Source organism: Leptodactylus fuscus, chromosome 2 (genome assembly GCF_031893055.1).
Source record: "Leptodactylus fuscus isolate aLepFus1 chromosome 2, aLepFus1.hap2, whole genome shotgun sequence".
NCBI classification, from domain to species: domain Eukaryota; kingdom Metazoa; phylum Chordata; class Amphibia; order Anura; family Leptodactylidae; genus Leptodactylus; species Leptodactylus fuscus.
Genome location: NC_134266.1, coordinates 101,869,662 through 101,894,347, shown reverse-complemented (window position 1 = coordinate 101,894,347; position 24,686 = coordinate 101,869,662). Strand labels below are relative to the sequence as shown.

The window sequence follows — 24,686 nt, the reverse complement described above, 5'->3', positions numbered from 1 at the left end:
CATGTGATCATGTGTATCTCAGCGACCGTGTTTTTGGAAGTTGGAATATGAATGAAAGACTTGCAGGTTTGTATTGGCTAAGGTGGTCATTGTTTTGGGAATGCTGTATCTCAGAAACGGTACGTCTGAGCAAGTATGGACTGGTGTTAAACCTTCCTGGACACCTGAAGTATCTGTGTGCCAAATTTAGTGAAGATTGGTCCAGTCGTTTCGTCGTGCATAAAGAACAGACAGAAACTCATTTTTATAATGTAGAGAGCTATATTATGAGTTTCTGTCTGTCTGTTCTTTACCGAACTTCACAAAATTTGGCACATAGGTACATCAGTTGTCCAAGTATGTTTTAGACTGGGTCTAAGCTCTCTAGAATGTATCGTTCCTGAGATACAGTATTCCCAAAAATTAACCTGCATTAAAACTTTCACTGCCAGGCACGTACACTGTACGTGCTCCCAAGGTGGCACTTCAGTAGCCGAGGACGTACTTAGTACGTCCTCCCTACTAATGCCGATATCTCTGGACTGCATCAACATATCTTGTTGCTTTAAAATGCATTTTAAAGAAGAGACTCTCATCTTTAAAATGATACCAGGGACTTGATGATTTTACTTACAGTCTTGGAGCCATTCACTGTTGAAAACACTATTTGGCATTGAGATCCAACTGCAGATCTCAATTCCCGACAGCGTTTCAACAGTGAATTTCTCCAAAACTGTACATCCAATCATCGAGTTCTTGATATCATTTTAAAGATGAGATTCTCCTCTTTAAAATTCAATTGAAAGCATCAAGATATGTTGATGCAGTCCAAAGATATAGAGCTCCAAAGTGTCCCCCCCTCCTGTCTAAGCAAGCAATTTGCGATCTAACAAGAAAGGAAAGAGGGACACGGAGCAGCCCAGCAGAGAGAGAGACACACAGAAATGATCTCTCTCTCTCTGCATAACTTGTATGTGACAGCAAGAGGGGGGTGGCAGGGACTCTATTGTCCCTATTAACCCTTCTCCTGCCAATCAGAGCGTATACTATACATTTGTCTCTGATTGTCACATACAGTTATCATGTAATTCCCCCCTGAGCTTAACTAGTGGGGTATTCTTATGTTATACCTCCTGAACATAACCAGGAAGTTTGTTGGCACATTGTGTTTACCGTACGGAGCGCGAAATTGGTTCTTCAGTCTGGGATTAAGTCCCAGTCCTACTATATATATATTCTCGGCCTTGAGCCGTGCCACCAAAGACGCTGCCATACAAATACGGTATTGTGACACTCAGGTGTTTTTTTAAGAAAAGACATACAACGAGTGTGTTGACAGCAAAATTTTATAAGGACATTTATACGGACATTATGTCAAACTCCTGTTAGTGCGGCCCTACTTGATTTATTTTCTCTTCCTCCAAATATTATGTCCTGCCAGACAGTCCATAGGTGGGGGGTGCCCACTGCCTATGTCAAAGGTCATCCTTGACTGTTATTATAGTGGGCAGACTGCACAGGGGCCTCTGAAAGAGAAATACGCCATATGCTGCGGTGTATATGTTCTTTGTTTAAGAGGGACTGGGTGATTGATAGTAACTGATGTAAGCCTCAACCAATAGGAATTGAGAATGATGTCATAAATGAGGATTTGAAATGTATAATAAGCCCTGAGTTTTTTGTGTTGTTAGAGACTACTCCATGTACTAAACTTGCACTCTCCCACCTTGGGGTGGATAAAACCTTATACTTCTTGAAGATTGAGGTCTGAAGTGGTATTTCTGATAACAGGATTACAGACAAGTAAAAGGGATGGGGGTGGGGAGGACTCACAAGACACACAAGAAACAATCGGAAAAGGGAAGACGCCTCAAACAGGGAAGGGAGGACTGGGCGGAAACAGGTAAAGGGGGAATAGGGGCACGGAACCCAGAGTTGCCAGGAATGGGAAACCAGAAAAACAAGGGCTTAGCTGAACAGAGAGGATAACTCCGCAGACTCCTGAAACACGACCCACAGTCGCCAGAGGGTTGCAAATTTGGAAGTGTCGAGAGAGTCCTCTGTGACCAGGGCCTCTATTCTCCTGATAAGGAGGAATTCTTGGAGCCATTCACACAATACCACACGCTGGAGGATTAGATATGCGCATCTGTACACAGTACCACACGCCAGAGGATTAGATACGCACGTCAGCACACAGTACCACAAAATAGAGCTTTACTCCAGTTTTTCATAGCAACCCAGCCATTTTTCTTTCCTGCTGTATGTCAGCTTTAAAGAGGCAGGGCGCTGTGGATGACACTGTTACACAAAGTCACATCACACAGCTTTACTCCAGGTATCCATAACAACCGATCGCAGGTTTTATCACTGATATCCAAAATGAGATACACATGATCACATGACGCTTATAGACACAAACACAAATGACATACAAAATACACCACTGCAAAACTGGTCAATTTTTATTGGGGCCACTACACAAACAAAAAATTAAATATACCCGTATGAAGCCGGGTCCTCCTGCTAGTGTGTATATATAGTGGCCCCAATAAGAATTGACCAGTTTTGCAGTGGTGTATTTTGTATGTCGTTTGTGTCCATAAGCATCATGTGATCATGTGTATCTCAGCGACCGTGTTTTTGGAAGTTGGAATATGAATGAAAGACTTGCAGGTTTGTATTGGCTAAGGTGGTCATTGTTTTGGGAATGCTGTATCTCAGAAACGGTACGTCTGAGCAAGTATGGACTGGTGTTAAACCTTCCTGGACACCTGAAGTATCTGTGTGCCAAATTTAGTGAAGATTGGTCCAGTCGTTTCGTCGTGCATAAAGAACAGACAGAAACTCATTTTTATAATGTAGAGAGCTATATTATGAGTTTCTGTCTGTCTGTTCTTTACCGAACTTCACAAAATTTGGCACATAGGTACATCAGTTGTCCAAGTATGTTTTAGACTGGGTCTAAGCTCTCTAGAATGTATCGTTCCTGAGATACAGTATTCCCAAAAATTAACCTGCATTAAAACTTTCACTGCCAGGCACGTACACTGTACGTGCTCCCAAGGTGGCACTTCAGTAGCCGAGGACGTACTTAGTACGTCCTCCCTACTAATGCCGATATCTCTGGACTGCATCAACATATCTTGTTGCTTTAAAATGCATTTTAAAGAAGAGACTCTCATCTTTAAAATGATACCAGGGACTTGATGATTTTACTTACAGTCTTGGAGCCATTCACTGTTGAAAACACTATTTGGCATTGAGATCCAACTGCAGATCTCAATTCCCGACAGCGTTTCAACAGTGAATTTCTCCAAAACTGTACATCCAATCATCGAGTTCTTGATATCATTTTAAAGATGAGATTCTCCTCTTTAAAATTCAATTGAAAGCATCAAGATATGTTGATGCAGTCCAAAGATATAGAGCTCCAAAGTGTCCCCCCCTCCTGTCTAAGCAAGCAATTTGCGATCTAACAAGAAAGGAAAGAGGGACACGGAGCAGCCCAGCAGAGAGAGAGACACACAGAAATGATCTCTCTCTCTCTGCATAACTTGTATGTGACAGCAGGAGGGGGGTGGCAGGGACTCTATTGTCCCTATTAACCCTTCTCCTGCCAATCAGAGCGTATACTATACATTTGTCTCTGATTGTCACATACAGTTATCATGTAATTCCCCCCTGAGCTTAACTAGTGGGGTATTCTTATGTTATACCTCCTGAACATAACCAGGAAGTTTGTTGGCACTGTGACCCAGACGTTTACCATTGTCCAGGTCGCAAGCCAAAAAAAAAAAAGTCGCACCAAACACTTACACAACATATACATAAAGTCGCAAATAAAGTTTACATTTCACCCAATCCCTGTCCTGTCTATACCTGAGCTTTCTACAGTAAAATACGTCTCTAGTGATGTCCGTTACACACTAAAATAATAGTAATAACGATTATCACTAGAGATGAACTAATTGCTAAAATTATTATAGGGGGATGGAAAATAACATTTTTATGTAAAGTCCTATTTAATTTGGATGCACAAAATGGGATGGCGCATTTCTGCGATTTTGGCGATTCTTTAACACCCGCCCCTGCAAATATATACATGTGTGGTATGTATGAACTCCTCACATATTGCAGTTTTATGGACAGTACATTATGTTTGCAGAAAGGGATTTCTTGAGCCGCACTTTAGTGGCAAATTTGAATTTTTGCGCAATTTTTGCTAGCAATCTCTGTTTGAGGCAAAGTTGAATGAAGGTGGTTGTATATATAAACTATTAAATTGTGTTTTTATATACGGTATGCTGTGTACGTATGCAGTATAGCTTTTTAACATATTAGTGAACAACAGCAAAATCCTGCTTGTCTTCTGTATTCGTGTTTTTGGGAGTCCGAGCTCTTGTTGTAGTTGATGTTTGCGGTACATATAGTATATATACACATTGTATACACCATAAGCTATTATTTTAAAAGTATTTTGTATATGAATGTGAGATTGAACATGAGTTTTAGGTGCAAATATGTGTTTTAGCGTATTTTTACAAAACATTATTTGTGTTGGTCGCAAAGTTGCATGAAGGTGGATGTGGCTATCGATGACCCATTAAGACATTTGTAATCTTCAGGTTGTCTACTTTCAAAAAATATATAGGGTTTAGGGGTTCACTTACTTTTCATGGTGTGTAATCCCTACATTTTATAGGATGATACTTTTTTAACATTTCCAGCTTCAAAGCAGAATTTTGTTCCTTCCAGTTCTAGCGATTTTCTGAAGACACGTGCATGCAGGTTCAGGCCATAGTGATATGTATGAACTCTGCACATGTTGAACTCTTATTTTTAGGAGGTTTGGTGCATTTAATTTTTTGTTTGGTTTCCGCTTTTAACAACTAATATACATTTATTTGCATTTTTTCATAAAACATTCACTTTAAATCAAAATTGCATGAAGGTGCCTGTTCGTATACAGTAACAAGTGGCATTCTGACAATGCTGCAGGTGTCTACTTTAAGAAAATATATAGGTATGGGGGGGTTGGATGCTTTTTTAATGTTGCAATTTAGGTTTGATTTGTCCATCTCAAAACTGTGAAAATTGCTCTGGCTACTGGAGGTGCAAAATTTCCAGAGACCCTTGGCAGCGAAAAGGTTAAACAATAGAAACCTGCAAGTCTTTCACATTTTAGCTGCCATATACATGGTCACATGTCACTTTTCAGCCAATAGAAGCTTGCAGGCACTTAGTCTTCACATGCACACAGCTTTACTCTAGGTTTCCATAACAACCCAGCCATTTTTCTTCACAGCTGTAGGTCAACTTTAAAGGTGCAGGGCTAATAAATAGTTAATTTAAACACCTTAAGAAAAGTTTTAAAAAAATATATATATATATATAAAAAAAAAAAAAAAGAATTCAAATCACCCCCCTTAATCTAGATTTGAAATAAAATAAATTACCAATTATACATTCACATGTTGGAAATTGTCCGGTCTACAAACATAATATTATATTGCCCCATAGCAAAAAAAGAGAATCAAAAGAAGCCAAAGTGGCATGTTTTTGTTTTGTTGTTTCCCCATAAAAAGTGTGTCAGAATATGGTGACTCCAATATTTTTGTATTTTTTGCATCAAAAAGCATGTAGTTTAAAGGTGTTTTGGCATAGGGAATTATGCCATGCATTCATACATAAATTAATGTGGTATAGGTGGGAAAATAGGAAATTGTAGGAAATGTTAATTACTTGATGAAAATTCCATCCGTTTTTGGTGGTACTCATCCATCTCGAATTCTCCTCCCTTGGCTGGCATTGATTATTTTGAACCTAAAAAAAAAAAAAAAAAAAAAAAGAAACAATACATGTGAAAACAGACAAAAAACACAAAAAAAACCAGCGATACTATGATTTGGCATGCCTCAAGTATTAGTTACAAAATATATAGATAAAAAGAAATAAGCTAAAAGGTCACATGGCAAAAAAGGTTCTGAAACTGTAATGTGCCAAAGTGTGCATTGTATAACCAGTCAATAACACCAAACAATAACTTACTACATAAATAATAACTACGTAAAAGCTGTGCATACATGCATACAATATTAGTGCAAAGATGGAATAAGCGTATATCATATACTAGCAGGAGGACCCGGCTTCGCACGGGTATATTTAATTTTTTGTTTGCTTAGTGGCCCCATAAGAATTGTCCAATTTTTCACTGGTGTATTTTGTATATTGTTTGTGTGTGTCCATAAGCATCATGTGATCATGTGTATCTCATATCGAATATCAGAGAAAAACCTGAGATCGGTTGTTAACCGGTTAAGGACCAGGCCCAAAAGTATGTTAAAGACCAGGCCTCTTTTTTCAAAACTGACATGTGTCACTTTAAATGGCAATACCTTTGAGACGCTTTAACTTACACAAATGAATTTGAGATTGTTTTCTTGTAACACATTATACTTCATGTTAGTGGTAAACACTAATCAATATTTTTGCATTTATTTATAAAAAAACTAGGAAATTTGATGGAAATTTGAAAAAAATTGCAATTTTCAAAATGTGAAATTATCTGCTTTTCAGGCAGATAGTCATACCATCCAAATACATGAATAAATATTATCTCCCATATCTCTGCTTTATATTGGCATCATATTTTGATTGTCTTTTAATTTATTTTGGACGTCACAAGGCTTACAAGTGTAACAGCAATTTTCCAGATTTACAAGAAAATTCTCCAAACCAATTTTTTAGGGACCACTTCAGTTCTGAAAGTAATTATAAAGGCCTGTATAATAGAAACCCCCATAAATTACCCCATTTTCAAAACTGCACCCCTCAAATTATTCAAAACAGCATTTGGGATGTTTGTTAACCCTTTAAGCATTTCATAAGAATAAAAATAATATGGCAGTGAAATTTAGACATTTCATTTTTTTTCACTAATACATTCATTTAGACCCAAAATTAACACATTCACAAAGGGTTGAAGGAGAAAATGCATCTGACAGTTTATTGTGCAATTTCTCCCGTGCACAGAAATACCCCACATGTGGGTGTAAACTGATTTTTGGGCACACGGCAGTGCATGGAAGGGAAGGAGCGACACTGGGTGTTTGAACAGCAGATTTTGCTGGAATAATTTTCAGCGCCATGCCTTATTTGCAGAGACCCTAGAGTACCAAAACAATGGAAACCCCCCAAAAGTGACCCCATTTTAGAATCCACACCCCTCACAGAATTCATCAAGAGGTATAGTCAGCATTTAGACCCTACAGTTGTTTCACAGATTTTACTAACATTGGGATGTGTAAATGAAAAATTACTAAAATGTCACTTTATCTCCAAAGTTTTCATTTTCACAAGGGGATAAAGGAGTAAAAGCCCCCCACAGTTTGTTAAACAATTTCTCCTGAACACGGCAATACCCCATATGTGGCTATAATCTGCTGTATGGGAACATGGCGGGGCTCAGAATGGAAGGAGCGCTATTTGGCTTTTGGATGGCAGATTTTGCTGGAATAATTTTAGGTGCCATGTCGCATTAGCAGAGCCCCTAGAGTACCAATACAGTGGAAACCCCCTAAAAGTGACCCCATTTGGGAAACTATACCCCCCACAGAACATATTAAAGGGTAGAGTGAGCATTTTGACCCTACAGCTGTTTCACAGATTTTATTAACATTGGGCCATGAAAATGAAAAATTACTTTTTTTCCAACAAACTGTCAATTTAGCCCCAAATTTTTAATTTTCACAAGAGGATAAAGGAGAAAAAGCTCCCTAAAGTTCGTTACACAAATTCTGCTGAACACAGAAATGCCCCATATGTGGTCATAATCTGCTGTATGGGAACATGGCGGGGATCAGAATGGAAAGAGGGCTATTTGGCTTTTGGAGGGCAGATTTTGCTGGAATATTTTTCAGGTCCCATGTCGCATTTGCAGAGCCCCTAAAGTACCAATACAGTGGAAACCCCCTATAAGTGACCCCATTTTGGAAACTACACCCCTCATAGAATTTGTCTAGGGGTAGAGTGAGTATTTTGGCCTCACAGGTTTTTCACAGATTTTATTAACATTGGGACGTGAAAATGAAAAATTACTTTTTTTCCCAATAAATCGTCCATTTAGCGCCATAGTTTTAATTTTGCAAATAGTTTAAGAATTAAAAGCCCCCCACAGTTTGTTACACAATTTCTTCTGAACACGGCAATACCCCATATGTGGCCAAAATCTGCTGTATGGGTACATGCTGGGGCTCAGAATGGAAAGAGCGCTATTTGGATTTTGGAGGGCATATATTGCTGGAATAGTTTTGAGGTGCCATGTCGCATTTGCAGAGCCCCTAAAGTATCAATACAATGGAAACCCCTCAAAAGTGACCCCATTTTAGAAACTACACCTGTCAAGGAATGTATCAAGGGGTATTATCATTTTGAGCCTAAAATGCTTCCCAAAAATTAATGTACAAAATGAAAATTGAAATTTTTAAAAATATGCCATTTCGGTGCCCAATACGTTGCACCCACTTTGTGTTGTCAGAGACCTGCACTCCTAAAACTATTAAGTGGGCCATCCCGGGGGTCAAAAAATTATATATGTGGGTGTAAACTGCTGCTTGGGCACACAGCAGGGCTCAGAAGGGAAGGACCACTGTGCGTTTTAGCTTTTGGGGTACAGATTTAGAGGGACCCTCTGGGCGCCATGATGTTTTTGCAGAGCCCTGGAGGTTCCAGTAAACTGGAATTCACCAAGAAGTGACCCCATTTTGTAGGGGCAATTTTAGGGTCTCTGCAAATGTGACGTGGTGTCCAAAAACGAAGAATCTAAATCTTCACTCCAAAAGCACATATTGCTCCTTCACATCTGCACCCTGCTGGGTACCCAAATAGCAGTGTATGCCCACATGTATGACACTGGTGTACCCCGGATAACGTACTTAATGCCATATGTGGGTAGAAATGGCTGTTTGGGCACAGCCGGGGACAGAAGGAAAGGAGCGCTATATTGGTTTTTGGAGCACACCATGCCACTTTTGCAAAGCCCCTGAATTGCCAATAAAGTGGAATCCGCAGACATGTCACCCTATTTTGGACACTACCCCACTGATGGGATTTATCAAGTGGTGTAGCGAGAATTTTTAACCCTTGAGTGTTGCATTTATTTAGTTTCCAGAAATGAAATCGCAACTGGTAGAGAAGTTAAAAATGAAAATTTTACAGATTTGCCATTTCAGTGTGCAACATGTTGTGCCCGACTTATGTCAGCAGAGACACTCCAAAAACTGTTAAACGGGTATCCCAGGCACAACAGCTTTTAGAGCGTTCATCTCTGATACAAGGTGGGCACAACATATTACGCACTGAAAGGACGTATTCCTGGAAAAATGGTCATTTTCACCTCTCACAATCCACTACAGTTATAGTTATATATATAAAGTTATAGCAACACTTGGGGGTTAAAAATGCTGTCTGTACCCCTGGATAAATCCTTCAGGGGTGTAGTTTCCAAAATAAGGTAATTTATCAGGGGATTCCAAATTACTGGCGTTTCAGCTCTACAAAAGTGTCATGGCATCCAAAAACCAAACCGTCTGTGCTCCAAAAACCAAATGACCCTTCTTCCCTTCTGTGTCCGGCTGTGCCCTAGTATCAGTTTATACCCACATATGACATTATGTCCGTTATCCGGGGGTACACCAGTGTCATACATGTGTCATACATGTGTCATAAACTGCAGTTTGGACGTACAGCAGGGTGCAGAAGGGAAGGAGCGCTATGCGGCTTTTGGAGCACAGATTCAGATGTTTGGTATCTGGACGCCATGTCATGTTTGTAGAGCCTGTAAGGTACCAGAAAAGTGGATTCCATGGGGTACCAGGAGTGACCCCATTTTGAAAACTGCACCCCTCAAAGAATTTATCAGGGGGTGTAGTGAGTATTAGTATCCCGGACGTGACTGCACAGCGGATGGCGAAGAGGTAATATATAAGCTGTGCGGAGGACATTGCAAACACCAAATTCCCTACTATGTCCCCGTAGCTCCTATGATTGGGGGAGTCACTCTGGGGGTCACTTTAGGGGTCACTTCTGGTGTCTGTTCCCTCATAAGCTGTAAATCTGGGGTGTCCCCTGATATCCGCTCACACAGCTTATATATTCCCTACATGACGCACCCAGTTGTGTTCTAATAATTTGGCGATTTTTGAGGGTTTTTGTCTTCACATTGTGAGATGCTATATTTTCTTTATGTTTCTGGTGACGTGGCCATATAAGGGCTTATTCTTTGCGGGATGAGATGCATTTCGTAATGACACCATTTTTGGGTGTCTACATCTTATTGAATACATTTTATTAACCCTTTTTTGCTGGATTTAAAAAAAAATAAATCAATCCTGGCATTGAGTTTTACTTTTTTAATTTTGCGCCATGCAGCGTACAGTATAAGTAACATGTTCCCTTTATTCTGCGGGTCGGTACGGTTACGGCGATACCTCATTTATAGTATTTTTTTATGTGTTACTAGTTCTGCAGAGGAAAAACACATTTGGGGACATAAATCAATGTTTTTTGCATCGCATCTTCTAAGAGGCGTAACATTTTTATTTTTCGGTTGACAGAGTTGGTTGAGGGCTTATTTTTTGCGGGACAACCTGCGCTTTTTATTGGTACTGTTGTCGGATGCATATGACTTTTTGATCACTTTTTATAGCATATTTTGTATGGTGAGATGGCGAAAAATCATTACTTCCGGCGAGTTTTTTCCGTTTTTTTTTTCCGGCGTTCGCCGTGTACATTAAATATTATTTCAGTTTTATTGTACAGATTGTTACGGACGCGACAATACCAAATATGCATTGTTTTTATTACTTTTGAGTTCTTTTTTTATATAATTCATTTTCTATTGAGAAAAAGGGATTTTTGGGCTTTATAACTTTATTAATTTTTTTCATACACTTCATTTTTATTTTTTTTACATTTTTTTTTACTTTTTCATGTGTCCATTTAGGACACTTCAATCAGCAATACTTTGCTGATATAGAATGCCATGTGAGACACAGCCTGCAGGTGTCCCACATGGCATTCCGTAGCAGGATGTCAGGCTGTGTAGACGCACAGCCTGACATCAGAAGGTCCTGGCAGGATCACCAGGTATGTGGGGGCTTCGGGCAGTCTGGGGTCACTGGCCAGACCCCAGACTACCTTTTACTGCTATCGGCACCCTCCGATCTCGGGGGGTGCCGATCTGATTTAATTGTCGGCGGATGCCTTTCGATCGCGCCGTGATGTTTCACGGCGCGATCGAAAGGGTTAAAACTTCCAGTCGGACTCAGTTCCGACTGGACGTTATGGAGGAAGGGGTTAGGTGTTAGTAACACCTAACCCCTGTCCCCCCCGCACCCCTCCCCCCGCCAGAAAGGTACCTAAAGGCCGGACGTATTTCGGCAATAGTCCGGTCTTTAGGTACCAGCACATGAGGCCGTAAATTTACGTACGGCGGTCCTCATGTGGTTAAGGAGACCTGGAGTAAAGCTGTGTGTATGTCACCTTGTGTAACAGTGTCATTCACAGCGCCCTGCCCCTTTAAGGTTGACATAAAGTAGTGAAGAAAAATGGCTGGGTTGCTATGGAAACCAGGAGTAAAACTCTAATATGTGGTACTCTGTTAAGAGCCATGTATCTAATCCTCCGACGTGTGGTACTGTGTGCTGACGCACATATCTATTCCACTGGCATGTGGTACTGTGTGGAGTGGTGCATATCTAATCCTCTAGCATGTGGTACTGTGTGCAGTGGCACATATCTAATCCTCTGGCGCTTGGTACTGTGTTCATACGCGTGTATCTAACCCTCCGGCTTGTGGTACTGTGTGCAGACATGCGTATTTAATCCTCCAGTGTGTGGTACTGTGTGCTGACTTGTGTATCTAATTCTCCAGCGTGTGGTACTGTGTGAAGATGTGCGTATCTAATCCTCTGTCATGTGATACTGTGTCCTGGCCTGTGTATCTAATCCTCTAGCATGTGGTACTTTGTGCAGACGCGTATATCTAATCCTCTGGTATTGTGTAAAGACGTGCGTATCTAATCCTCCGGCATGTGGAACTGTTTGCAGACGTGTGTATCTAATCCTTCGGCTTGTGGTACTGTGTGCAGACATGCGTATCTAATACTCCGGCGTGTGGTACTGTGTGAAGATGCGTGTATCTAATCCTCTGGCGTGTGATACTGTGTCCTGGCCTGTGTATCTAATCCTCTAGCATGTGGTACTTTGTGCAGACACGCATATCTAATCCTCTGGCATGTGGGACTGTGTGCAGACCCATGTATCTAATCTTTAGCCATGTGGTATTTTGTGCAAATGCACGTATCTAATCCTCTGACGTGTGATACGGTGTGCTGACCTGTGTATCTAATCCTTCAGCATGTTGTACTGTGTGCAGACGTGCGTATCTAATCCTTTGAATTGTGGAACTATGTGCAGACATGCATATCTAATCCTTTGGCATGTGATACTGTGCACTGACCTGTGTATCTAATCCTTCAGCGTGCGGCACTTTGAGCAGACGTGCGTATCTAATCCTCTAGTGTGTGGAACTGTGTGCAGACGTGCATATCTAATCCTCTGACATATGGAACTGTGTGCAGATGCATGTATCTAATCCTTTGGCTTGTGGAACTGTGTGCGGATGCACATATGTAATCCTCTGGCATGTGGAACTGTGTGCAGACACACGTATTTAATCCTCTGAATCTGATATTGTGTGTTGATCTATGTATCTAATCCTCTGATGCGTGTATCTCAGTTTGTATTTCAGTGTTGGATCGTACATGTGGAATGACCGTGTGTATTGCAGTTGGAATATGAGTGAAAGACTTGCAGGTTTGTTTTGGCTAATGGGGGCTCAGGGTGTTGGGAAAGCTGTATCTCCGGAACGGTACGTCCAAGTGAGTTGGATTCTCGTCTTAAACCTTCCCAGACACCTGAAGTATCTGTGTTGCAAATTTAGTGAAGATCGGTCCAGTCGTTTGGTCGCGCATAGAGAACAGACAGACAGACAAGAATTCATTTTTATAATATAGAGAGATATTAGCACACAAAGACCATAGATGCCTGCCCCATACCTTATATTAGTAATTCATTTCTGCAGTGGTGTTCTAACATTATTTTTATGGCAATGTCATGACTAGAGATGAGCGAACACTGTTCGGAACAGCCGTTCCGAACAGCACGCTCACAGCATGCTCACATAGAAATGAATGGAAGCGGCCGGCACGCGGGGGGTTAAGCGGCTGGCCGCCGGCAAAGTCTGCGTACCAGGTGCTTCCATTCATTTCTATGGGAGCGTGCTGTTCGGATCAGCTGCAAAGTGGTTCCTTTTCCCTCCTAAACTCTAAATCTGGTTTGTACTCTCATATACGTGTGCACAGCTTATACATTCCATTCCTGTCGCAGCCAGATTTGGTCTAATGATTTGACGACTTTTGGAGTTTTTGTCTTCAAAATGTATTTATATAGAACATGGACAATGGAATCATCATACGTAAAAAAAATGATTTATTTGAAAATATTAAAAAACATTGATACAACACAGTGCAGAGACATAAACATATACATATGAGGGGACTAATGCTACCTGTCAAAGAACATACGTGGTAGTTGAAAAAATGTGTAAATATGTAACAAAAATGTAATCCAGCAATAAAGTATGGTGATAAATGATAGCCTTTAGCAGAGAAATCAACATAAGGGTGCATGCACACTACGTAACGCCGGGCGTGTATGAGAGCCGTACACGCCGGCATTACAGCAGACTGCCGAACACTTCCCATTCACTTCAATGGGAGCGCTCGTAACAGCGGCGTTTACGAGCGCTCCCATTGAAGTGAATGGGAAGTGTTCGGCAGCCCTGCTGTAACGCCGGCGTGTACGGCTCTCATACACGCCCGGTGTTACGTAGTGTGCATGCACCCTTAGTGTGTGTTTATATGTATTGAAGTCATAGTGACAGCTTTCATATGGGAGTTAATGTAGCTAGCTCTGCATAAGGACAAGTGTAAAAAATACTGTGGATGCTGGAAAACAGTGAAGTAAATGAAGTCAGATCATAAAGGATAGTACATACCACGATAAGAACGCGCCCCGATGCGCGTTTCACCATAAAGGCTTCGTCAGGGGAGAAAGTATGGTTCACTTAGCAGGGAATATATATAGTGCATTGATGAGGAAAGAGGAAATTCTCAATTTTTTATATTTCATATCCACTGGCTAACACGGTACAAAGATATTTTTCCTTATACAAAATGTTTTTTCCACACAGTGTACAGCATAAGTAACATGTTACCCTTATTCTGTGGGCTGGTACGATTACAGAGATACCTCATTTATATTATTTTTTAATGCGTTACTAATTATGCAGAACAAAAACCCATTTGGGGTCATAAATCAATTATGTTTGCATCACCATCTTCTGAGAGGCGTAACAGATGGTGAAGAGTTATTATTTAATCTGTGTGGAGTACATTGGGAATACCAAATTCCCTACTATTTACCCAGTAGTTTCTATGATTGGGGGACACTCTGTCTTTTCCTTCGTAAGCTCTAAATCTGGGGTGTATCCTGATATACTCTCGTACAGCTTATATATTCCCTTCTTTCCGCAGCCAATTGTGCTCTAATGATTTGGCAACTTTTGGGTTTTGGTTTTCATATCATGTAAGCTTTTTTTTTTTTTTTTTTTTTCAGGTGATATAGCCATATGAGCTGGGTTTTTTTGCAGGATGTCATTCATTTTTGGTGCCTATAACTTACTGAATATTTTTTTTTTTTAACTCTCTTTGTAGATTTAAAAAAAATAAATTAAAAAAAAAAATCATCAATTCTTGCACTCTGTTTTGCCTTTTTGGAATTGCAGCGTACAGCATAAATAACATGTTACCTTTTTTCTGCGGGTTGGTACGATTACAGCGATACCTAATTAATATATATTTATTATGTGATACTAATTTTGCAGAACAAAAACCCATTTTGGGACATAAATCTATTTTCAGCACCATCTTCTGAAATGCATAACATCTTTTTGTTTTTCGGTTTACAGGGTTGGTTGGGGGCTTATTTTTTGCGGGACAACCTGTTCTTTTTATTGGTACTATTTTGGGGTACATGTGACTTTTTGATCACTTTTTACAGCATATTTTGTAAGGTGATATCTCGAAAAATCATTACTTCTGGCGGGTTTTTTTCCCATTTTTTTCCCCCCCGATGTTCACCATGTAGGTTAAATAATGTTTGATTTATTGTTTTTACAGAAGCAGCGATACAAAATATGTAGTGTTTTTTTTTTTTGTTTGTTTTTATTAATTTTTAGTTTTTTCCTTTATATAACTCATTTTATATAGGAAAAGGGAATTTTGGAGCTTCCTTCATTCATTTATTTCGCACACTTTATTAAAAATGTTTTGCACTTTTTTTTTTTTTTTTTTTTTAGAATTTTTATTTGTCCCATAAGGACACCTGAACCAGCAATCAGAACATCGCTGGTTCAGTACTACGGGCTAAAATACACATGTATTGCAGTCTATAGTGGAAGTCAGCTTATGCTATTCAGGCATTTGTTTGTCTAAAGTAGCAAAAATCCAGTGATAGAACCCCTTTAATATTATGACCTTAGTGGTGAAGATGAGGGGAGAAAGTCTAAGCTCCCACTTTCAATAAATAGAAAGCTGATCTGGGTCCTCTAGGTTCCAGCAGCTTTAACAGTCTCTGATCCCTGGTGGGTCAGAGGGGAGCCGCATCATGGCGGAGGGACTGAGCGTAGTGTACACAACGATTGGGAAGGCAGGGATGATAATAAAGCATCCCTGCCTTCTTTATAGGAGCTCCTCACTTCTGCAGCTACACAATTTTGTGCTAGCTGATTAAAACTGCTGAGACAGAGTTACATCCTTGCAGAACAAGAGAGCCACTACCCAGACGTACATACCCAATGGGTGGAGTGGAGTAAGGATCTGGAAGGTGAAGTAGGGATCCAATGGTAGAAAATATTGAAAAACTTATCCCTATATCCATATTTTGATCTCAGTGTGTCTCACAATTATTTTTAGTATATGGAACACATTATACTCCTAGAAGACTGAAAATGATTGGCTATAAGAGCTCAGAGAAATGCCCCAAATGTGGATGTGGTAAAGGACTATAAGACGCACTGGACTATAAGACGCACCTAGGTTTTAGAGGAGGAAAATAGGGGGAAAAAATTTTGAAGCAAAAACTGGTAAAATATTTAATATATGGGAGTTGTAGTTTTGCAACAGCTGCAAGGCCACATTGACAGGTGACCCTGCAGCTGTACGGGGATGCATAGAGTGTTTTTTTTTGCGGGGCCAGAAGTACTTTTTAGTTATACCATTTTGGGGAATATCTATTGCTTAGATCACCTTTTATTGAAAAAAAAAAACCCGGTGGTTTATGATATATGATTCTCTACTATATATATATATATATATATATATATATATATATATATATATATATATATATATATATATATTCTAGGGACAGGAGGTGATTTAGAACTTTTATTTATTTAAAGCTTTTTTTTTTTTTTACTATTTTATTCCTCCCCCCGGGGCTTGAACCTGCGGTCACTTGATCGCAAGTGTATTGCCGTCTATGGGACATTCTGTCTATTAGTATTACGGCTGGTCATAGAGACCAGCCGCAATACTAATACAGCAGTGACAGGCCTGGGAGCCTCATTAGGCTCCCGGCTGTCACCCGAACAGGTCGGCTCCTGCGATATCGCCGCGCAGGAGCCGGCCTGCAACTTTACAGGTACGGGGCCGGTGGGGACCGGCCCCGGGGGAGAAGGGGCCACCGATACGGACCCGGCATCCGCTGTACTAGAGAGGCGGATGCCGGGGAGGGATAGACGCCGGGGCCTGAGGCATCGCTGCCCTGCCCTGCATGAAGCCAGCGGCGGGGGGACGGAGGAGCGGAATAGCATCACTCCTCCCGCTGCTGGCTTCATTCAGGGCAGGGCAGCGATGTCTCAGGCCCCGGCACCTGTAATGGCGTCTATCACTTGCCGGCTTCCGCCTCTCTATTAGAGGCGCCACATTCGGCCTATAAGACGCACCCTTCTTTTCCCCCCAAATTTGGGGGGAAAAAAGTGCGTCTTATAGTCCGAAAAATACGGTAATTCATATGCTATGGAATTGCCCCAAATTAAGAAGATATCGGGGACAGATTGTAGAATTTGTGCGTAAGCTTTAGAAATGTCAAGCTCCAATGGGTCAAAAGTGTAGCTATGAAGGGACTGTTTTGGAAGCCATTTTGCTTTTGCAGAACCCCCTCAAGGAATTGATCAAGGAGTATAGCAAATATTTTAAACAATTGAATGTTCCATTAATTTGTTTTCCAGAAGTGAATGTGCAGCTCATATTGAAAAGTGAAAATTGCAAATTTTGCAAAGCTACATCATTTCAGTCCACCTCATGTCAGGAGACACACGTATGCCAAAAATGGTTTTGTAGGTTATTCCAGATACAACTGCTTTTGGAGTGTTCATCACTAACACAAGATGGATTGGGTACATATTTCTGAAAAATTAATGCATCATGTGGCGGTCAAAAATATTCACTATAAACCTGAATAAATTCCTTGAATGGTGCATTTTCCAAAATGGGGTCACGTGTCTTACTTTACTGTCATTTCAGTTGCTGTGCAAAAATGGCATGGTGTCTAAAAACCAAACAGTCTAAATCTATTCTCCAAAAATCAAATAACACTGCTTCCTTTCTTTTTTCTTTTTTTTATATGTAGATTCTGAGCCCCATAGGGCTCACAATGTAAAAATGTTTTTTATCCTATTTAAGTATGTCTTTGTAGAATGGGAGGAAAGCCACGCAAACATGGGGAGAACATACAAACTCCTTTCAGATGTTGCTCCTGGCGGGATTCGAACCGCCAGGAGCGCTGCAAGGCTGCTGTGCTAACTAGTGAGCCAGCGTGTTGCCCCCAACACTACTTCCTTTCTGTGCCATGCTGTGTACCCAAACAGCAATTTATACCCACATATGACATTAAGTGGGGCATCCTGGCTATGACAATGTCATATATGTCACTAGAGTCGCAAATGAGGCTAATTCATCACAAAAGTGTGGAAAGATGATAGAACTCTATAACCCAAAAACATCCCACACACAAAATAAAATATAATAAAGTTTATTAATACTTACTAAAAACCGAGTAACATATGACAAACCATACAAGGGGGAATGTAAATACATAAAAGTACTAGCGTACCATTACAACGGGTAGGTGAAAACTAATATACAAAAAATGGGCAGATAGTAAATAATATAAATAACCCGCAACCATGTACAAATTGTTAAATAGATATAAGAAGTATAAAGGTATATACCATATCCTACAGATACCTGCTACCTACTCCAAGAAATCATACATGGTATACATAGTAGTAAACATGTGACATAACTCCCATATAAAACACATATCGCGCTGTATGATGGACCCTGTATGATGGGTCCATCATACAGCGCGGTATGTGTTTTATATGGGAGTTATGTCACATGTTTACTACTATGTATACCATGTATGATCTCTGAAGATGTAAGCCATCGACTGACTGATATTTCTGCTATTTTGGACAATTTTCCCTGTTCCTATGTTTTCCTTCAAGATATTAATAAACCCCTACACTGATTTATAACAAGCTGACTTCTTCCTATCATGTTAAGGCCTACAACACGTGGTCACAAGTTTCACCGCAACTTCAGAGATATTTAACAGTGTCTAAAAAACAAACCGTCTAAATCTATGCTCCAAAACTCAAATAAAACTGCTTCCTTTCTGTGCCCTTCTGTGTAACCAAACAGCAATTTATACCCATATATGACATTAAGTGGGGCATCCTGGCTATCACAATGTCATATATGTGGGCATAAAATTCTGCTTGGGCACACAGCAGGGCTCACAAGGCTTATAGAGCGCAGAATTATATGTATGGTATTTGGACACCATCTCAGAGCCCCTGAGATGTCTGTAAAAACCTAGTGACCTAGTTTTGAAAACTGCACCTATCAAAAAAAATGTATCAAGGGGCAAAGTGAACATTAGTTTTTGAATCTGGTGTATCGTCTGCACATCTAACATATTCACTTTTCTCCATCTGCTGTACATTTAATTTACCCACATTTCTTGCAGTAGCTCCTTTGACTGGGGTATCACTTTTTTGTCCCACATGTAATGGAGGCCTCAGGCAGCCCAGGGGGAACGGTTTTGGCCCCAGGTAGCCCAGGGAAATAGATTCGACCCCGGGTTGCAATAAAAATCCATTGATAATCCCAAAATGCACCATGGGGAACACTATCAGAAAGACACTTAGATGCCATGGACATGATGTACGTAGGCATTTAAGATGTCAGACACCCATGATCGTGGGTGTTACTGCTAGGTGTCAGCTGTATCAAAACAGACACCCAATTGGCTCATGAGCGCGTAACAACCCCATGATATAATAGTAGGCCATTGTGTAGGAAAGGTTTAAAGGCTATTGTCCAGGAATTACTGTACGTGGGCAGGAGACCAGGGAAGATAAAACAAAGAAGAAATGTCACACTCTTTTCCGGCGCCCTGCCATACTCTGCCACAGTCTGCTCTAGTTACGTCGCCGTTTTCCTTCCTGTGACCATGGTAGTTACTGACTTGCCTCAAGGGTCATATCCAGTGAGGACTTTCGCCAGTACAAGTCCTGGCATGCACTGGATAGGACAGTAGCACCAGGGACAGGTATGACTTTTTTGTTTGTTTCACCTTCCCTGGCCTCCTACCCAAGTGCTGTAATTCCAGACCACTCACCTTTAAATATATATATAATTTTCAGGGATGTAACCTATCAGGCTAATTGAAAACCCAAATAGAAACGTAACAGTGTACTGGACAGCCTTATGTTTCACAACTATACCACTCAGGTAGTAAGTGTCCAGGAGAGAGAGTCCCAGTATGAATACAGTATTATACAGTTATTCCCAGTCTACCTATGTTTATTGCTATTCATCTGTCTGGTCATCAGGGATCTGTAAGTAAATAGGGACCAGCAGGTAATGGGACTTATTTATTTATCGATCCCCACACCTGCTCACGGCCTCCTCTGCTACCCCTTCTGTCCTCCAGGGGGTCCTGTGCATCTGAAATCACATTGCTAGGGCCCCAGCTGTTCAGTGTTCTTCATCTTTCACCTGTTTCTTCATCGTCACCGATGAAAAGCCACCTCCACCCTAATCTCTAAATCCCACCGGACCTCCTGCACGCTTGATTCGATCCAGTCACATCTCATCCCAAACCTCACTGAAGTCTTTACTCCTATCCTCCTATCCTTTCATCCAATGTAGTCTTCGACAGATTATAGTCAGGCTTAAGAACCCATCACTCCACAGAAACTGCACTAACCAAAGTCACCAACGACCTTCTAACTGCCAAAGTCAAGCATTGCTACTGTGTCCTCCTCCTCCTTTGAGACATTTGACCACTCTCTCATTAGAAACTCTCTCACCCCTTGGCATCACAGACTTGGCCCTTTCCTGGATGTCCTCATACATCACCAACCGCACATTCAACTGTAGGTGACCCTTAAAGCTCCATCCTAGAACTCCTCCTTTTCTCCATCTACACCCTCGGCCAACTCATAGAATCTCATGGTTTTCAATACCATTGTTACATGGACGACATTCAAATATATATCTCTATATCAGATACTACCTCTCTATTGTTCGGAGTTCCAGAGTGTCTATCAGGCGTAGCCTCCTTTCTTTCCTCTCGCTTTCTCAAACTCAACATGGAGAAAATGTAGTTCATCATCTTTTCCCCACCTCACATGAACCCCCCTACCTGACCAATCTATCAAAGTTAATGGAACCACACTTGCCACAGTCCCACGGGTCCACTGCCTTTGGAGAACCTTGGACTCTGACCTATGCTTCAAGCAGCACATCCAAACCCTCAACACCTACTGCTATCTCCAAGTAAAGAACATCCATCCAATCCACTCCTTCCTCAACCCAGAAACTGCAGAGATGCTAGTCCATGCCCTCATTATCTCCCGCTTAGATTACTGTAACACGCTTCTCCATAGCCTCCCAGCAAATACTCTCGCCCCTCTCCAGTCCACCTTAAACTGTGCTGTTCGGTTAATACACCTCTTCCCTGTTCTTTATCGGCCACTCCCCTTTGTCAGTCCCTTCACTGGTTACCTGTTACCCAGCGAATAGAGTTCAAAATACTAATGCTGACATACAAAGCTACCACAACCTGTCCCCTCCATATATCTCTGACCTAATCTCCCGCTAACTTCCCACACGTAAGCTCCGTGTGTATGTACAGCAGAGGCTGCTGTGCTGATGACTCATCTCTGCTGTACATACGCAAAGAGCAGACAGTGCACAGAGACACTTCCAGTGGATGGTGCAAGCTAATTAGCATATGAATAAAAACGGACTTATTCAAAATCTACTAAGGCGATTTACATACAAAAGGTCCATGTGAAATAGCCTTTCTAAAGGCTATTGAATCATGTGCTTATCTAAAAATGACTTTTCCCAATGATAGAGCCCTTTAAATGCAGTAGTGCTTCTAATATTAATTTGGGTGATTTGAAAGATACTTACAAAGAATTCAAAAGCAATGTTGTTATCAGGATATAAATATTCAAAGCTGATAGTCCCTTCTTGTTTCAAGTTCACTGAGTATATTAAAGTCGCTGTACATTCATCATTATTTGATGCCACATACTCTCCACGGGGCTCCCACTGTGACCTAAAAGAAGATAAATTAGTTGTATCTAATAACTATGAACTTGTTCACATTAAGAAACTGTAAGATATAAATATACACCCATGACTGTATTCAGATTGCATTTTTTTTTACTACGTAATTATACAGCTCATGACATACATAGTAAACACAACTTTTCGGAATTACTACTGTAAGTGTAATTTTTGTCTCCGTATATATGTATAAATGCCACTGAATACAAAAAAAAAGAAAAAAATGGAGATGGAACAGTGCAGTAAACCATATGCAACATTGATGGTGGGTGCTGCTTCTTCTAGCACAGTGCTCCTAAGGGTACGTTCACATTGCAGAAACCTTTTCTGCCGTGTTAACTCTCTGCATAGCTAGCCGCGACGGGATGCCGATGTAAGTGCACTGGCATCCCTTTGCAGCATCCCTGATTAGGCCCAAATGAATGGGCCTAATCGGAAGTGAGTCTCACACCGCTGTAAAAATGGGCATGTCCCTTCTTTTTCTTGCTAGCGGAAAAAAAAAAAAAAAAAAAATCGCTAGTGGGAGAAAAAAGCAAGCGGCTCCCATTCAAACGAATGGGAGCCTTTCTTGAAGGAGGATTTTGAGGCGGATTCCACATCAAAATCCACCTGCAAAAAACTCTGTGTGAATAGACCCTTAGTCTACAGTCTGCGTACCCTGGGTAGAATGCCCCACTATCAGGGGACTGTGCCATGCTGATTGCCACTGACACACACATGTTCCCCCTTCCCATCAAGGATCAACACCATCCTTACTTTACATTCACAATGAGCATCTCCATCACTACTGATAGACACACTCATTACATTTACAAGCACTCCAGAGAGCAAGTGTATGCCACATTCAGGACTCACCACTCTACTTTCCACTCCTTATCTGCTCTTGGACCTGCTGTGACATTAGCAGTCGGCCCCTACAGCAGAGAGGAAGCTGGAAGCAGTACTGAATGCAGCTTACAACTTAAAGGCCATTGAACACGAGCCCATAATAGGGGTCTTTATATTACATGTAGGGGTACTGTGGGAACCATTATATTTCATGTAGAGACTTGTGAGGGTAATTATAATACTCGGGGAGGTGGGGCCATTATATCCTACATTTAGGGAAAGTGAAAGGGCCATTACTGATGATACAGACACTAAAAAAAGTCATTTTTATAAATAATTCCTACTTTGCTGGTTTTTGGTTGGGGCATTTTCTCACTGAAGGTTACTTCCCTTGAAAAAGGTTGTGAAACACTGTTCAAGCAGTCCCGGGGTTATTTTAAGTTGTTTGACAGTATCCTGCCTTGTCTGTTAAGCTGGCATTATATACATTCTCCCCAGTGGGTACAGATGCCAATGTATCTATTCTCCCTGCCAGTTTATGGGTTTTCTAGACCACTATAGCGCTCTGCCTCCACTTGCCAGGGTTCCCTCTGGGTGCTGTAGGGCATTCATGTTTCCTTCAAGGGCTAGCTCACATGCCCAAACCAATCCAAAGCAAATCCCTGAGGCCCAGATGTGTACCCTAAAGCTCCTGAGCCCCACTGCAAAATATAATCGGACCCCTATGAACTCAAATTTTGTCATAGAAATAGCTGGCCAGGTCTGCTGCACAGAGGTCTGTGAATGGCGCATGCACCTTGAAAGTAAATAAGGAGTGGGAAGTTTCAGAGTCTTTTAGGGTAACTGGAGAGAAGAGATGAGAGTAGGGTTGAGCCGATCTTGAGATTTCAAGATCGATTTTAAAATCCGATTTCCGATCATTTTCCAGCCGATCTCGATCCTGATCATGAAATTTGCTCGATCGCCGATCGGAATCTGGTCTTTTCTGAACCCGATCCTCCACCCTAGTCAATGCTTCTCTATGGGAAAAGTCACTTTTAGGGTTGAGTCGATCTTGAGATAACCTCCGATCTCGATCCCGCTGGAAAAGATCGGGTCAGAATTTCGATCGCGATCGTGAAATTTACTCGATCGCCGATTGAAATCCGATCTTTTCTGATCCCGATCGCTCAACCCTAGATGAGAGACTTTAAATAGCTTGTTTTGTGAGGTGAAGAGCAGAGCTATAGGTTTTGAACATACACATCAAGTGAAGTGAAGGAACTCTGCAGATGTATGTGATTTTTTTTTTTTTCCCCACAGACATTCAGTACACTTAGAGCACCGCTGAAGACAAGTGCCTGAGGTTGCCAATTCCGGTGTTGAAACTTTTGAGAGGAGGGGTTTCATTATAGTGACTGGTGGCCAGATTGGGACAGAGGAGTGAAGAAATCGGGGACAGTGTGGACTGTAGAGTGTCTGAGAGGTGCTGGGTGTTAATAGCACATAGAGACAGAAGGTTATGATCAGAAAGGGACAGAGAAGAGTTAGTGAATTTAGAAAATGCAAGGAATCAGAGGAAGACTAGATCAATCATGTTGTCATCGTTGTGTGTGTAATTTACATGCCACAGGACCAAGAGTCAGCTTGTAATAAACTCAGTTTTAGGTCTGTGTTTACATACAGAGGTAACAGACTTCCCGTCTCAGCCCTTATTATCAAAAATCAATTAGCCAACTGATAACTGGAAGAAATATAAGCTGGTTCCGAGCACTCAGCTACCCCTCCCCTCCTGAGAGCAGGGAGTTACGACACTTGTCCTAGGCGGAGAGATAAGATCATCCCCAGGTCCGTAGTTACGGAAGCGCAGTGTAAACAATAAAGTGAATAATCTCAGATAGCGGCCAAACAAAGCAGTTTTGCTGAAGGAAAAGTATTTAGGAAAAGTCTTGAATCCACATATGCTAGCAGTATAGATAGGATCTTTGAGATGGGATAACCCCTTTAATCAATGGCATTTGATTAGAAAACAATTGGTTGCTACTTGCCCTTTTAATT

The 24,686-nt window shown here is 41.1% G+C and overlaps 1 protein-coding gene across 1 annotated transcript in view; it reads right to left on the bottom strand.

Annotated features, from left to right (window-relative positions):
* Positions 1-24,686, bottom strand: part of ELAPOR1 (endosome-lysosome associated apoptosis and autophagy regulator 1) — a 168,160-nt gene that overhangs the window by 91,482 nt on the left and 51,992 nt on the right. The window contains exons 4-5 of the mRNA XM_075264364.1: positions 21,663-21,810; positions 5,725-5,805 (exon numbers count right to left, since the gene is read on the bottom strand). Coding sequence (XP_075120465.1) covers positions 5,725-5,805; positions 21,663-21,810 — 229 coding nt within the window. The remainder of the gene's footprint in view (positions 1-5,724; positions 5,806-21,662; positions 21,811-24,686) is intronic.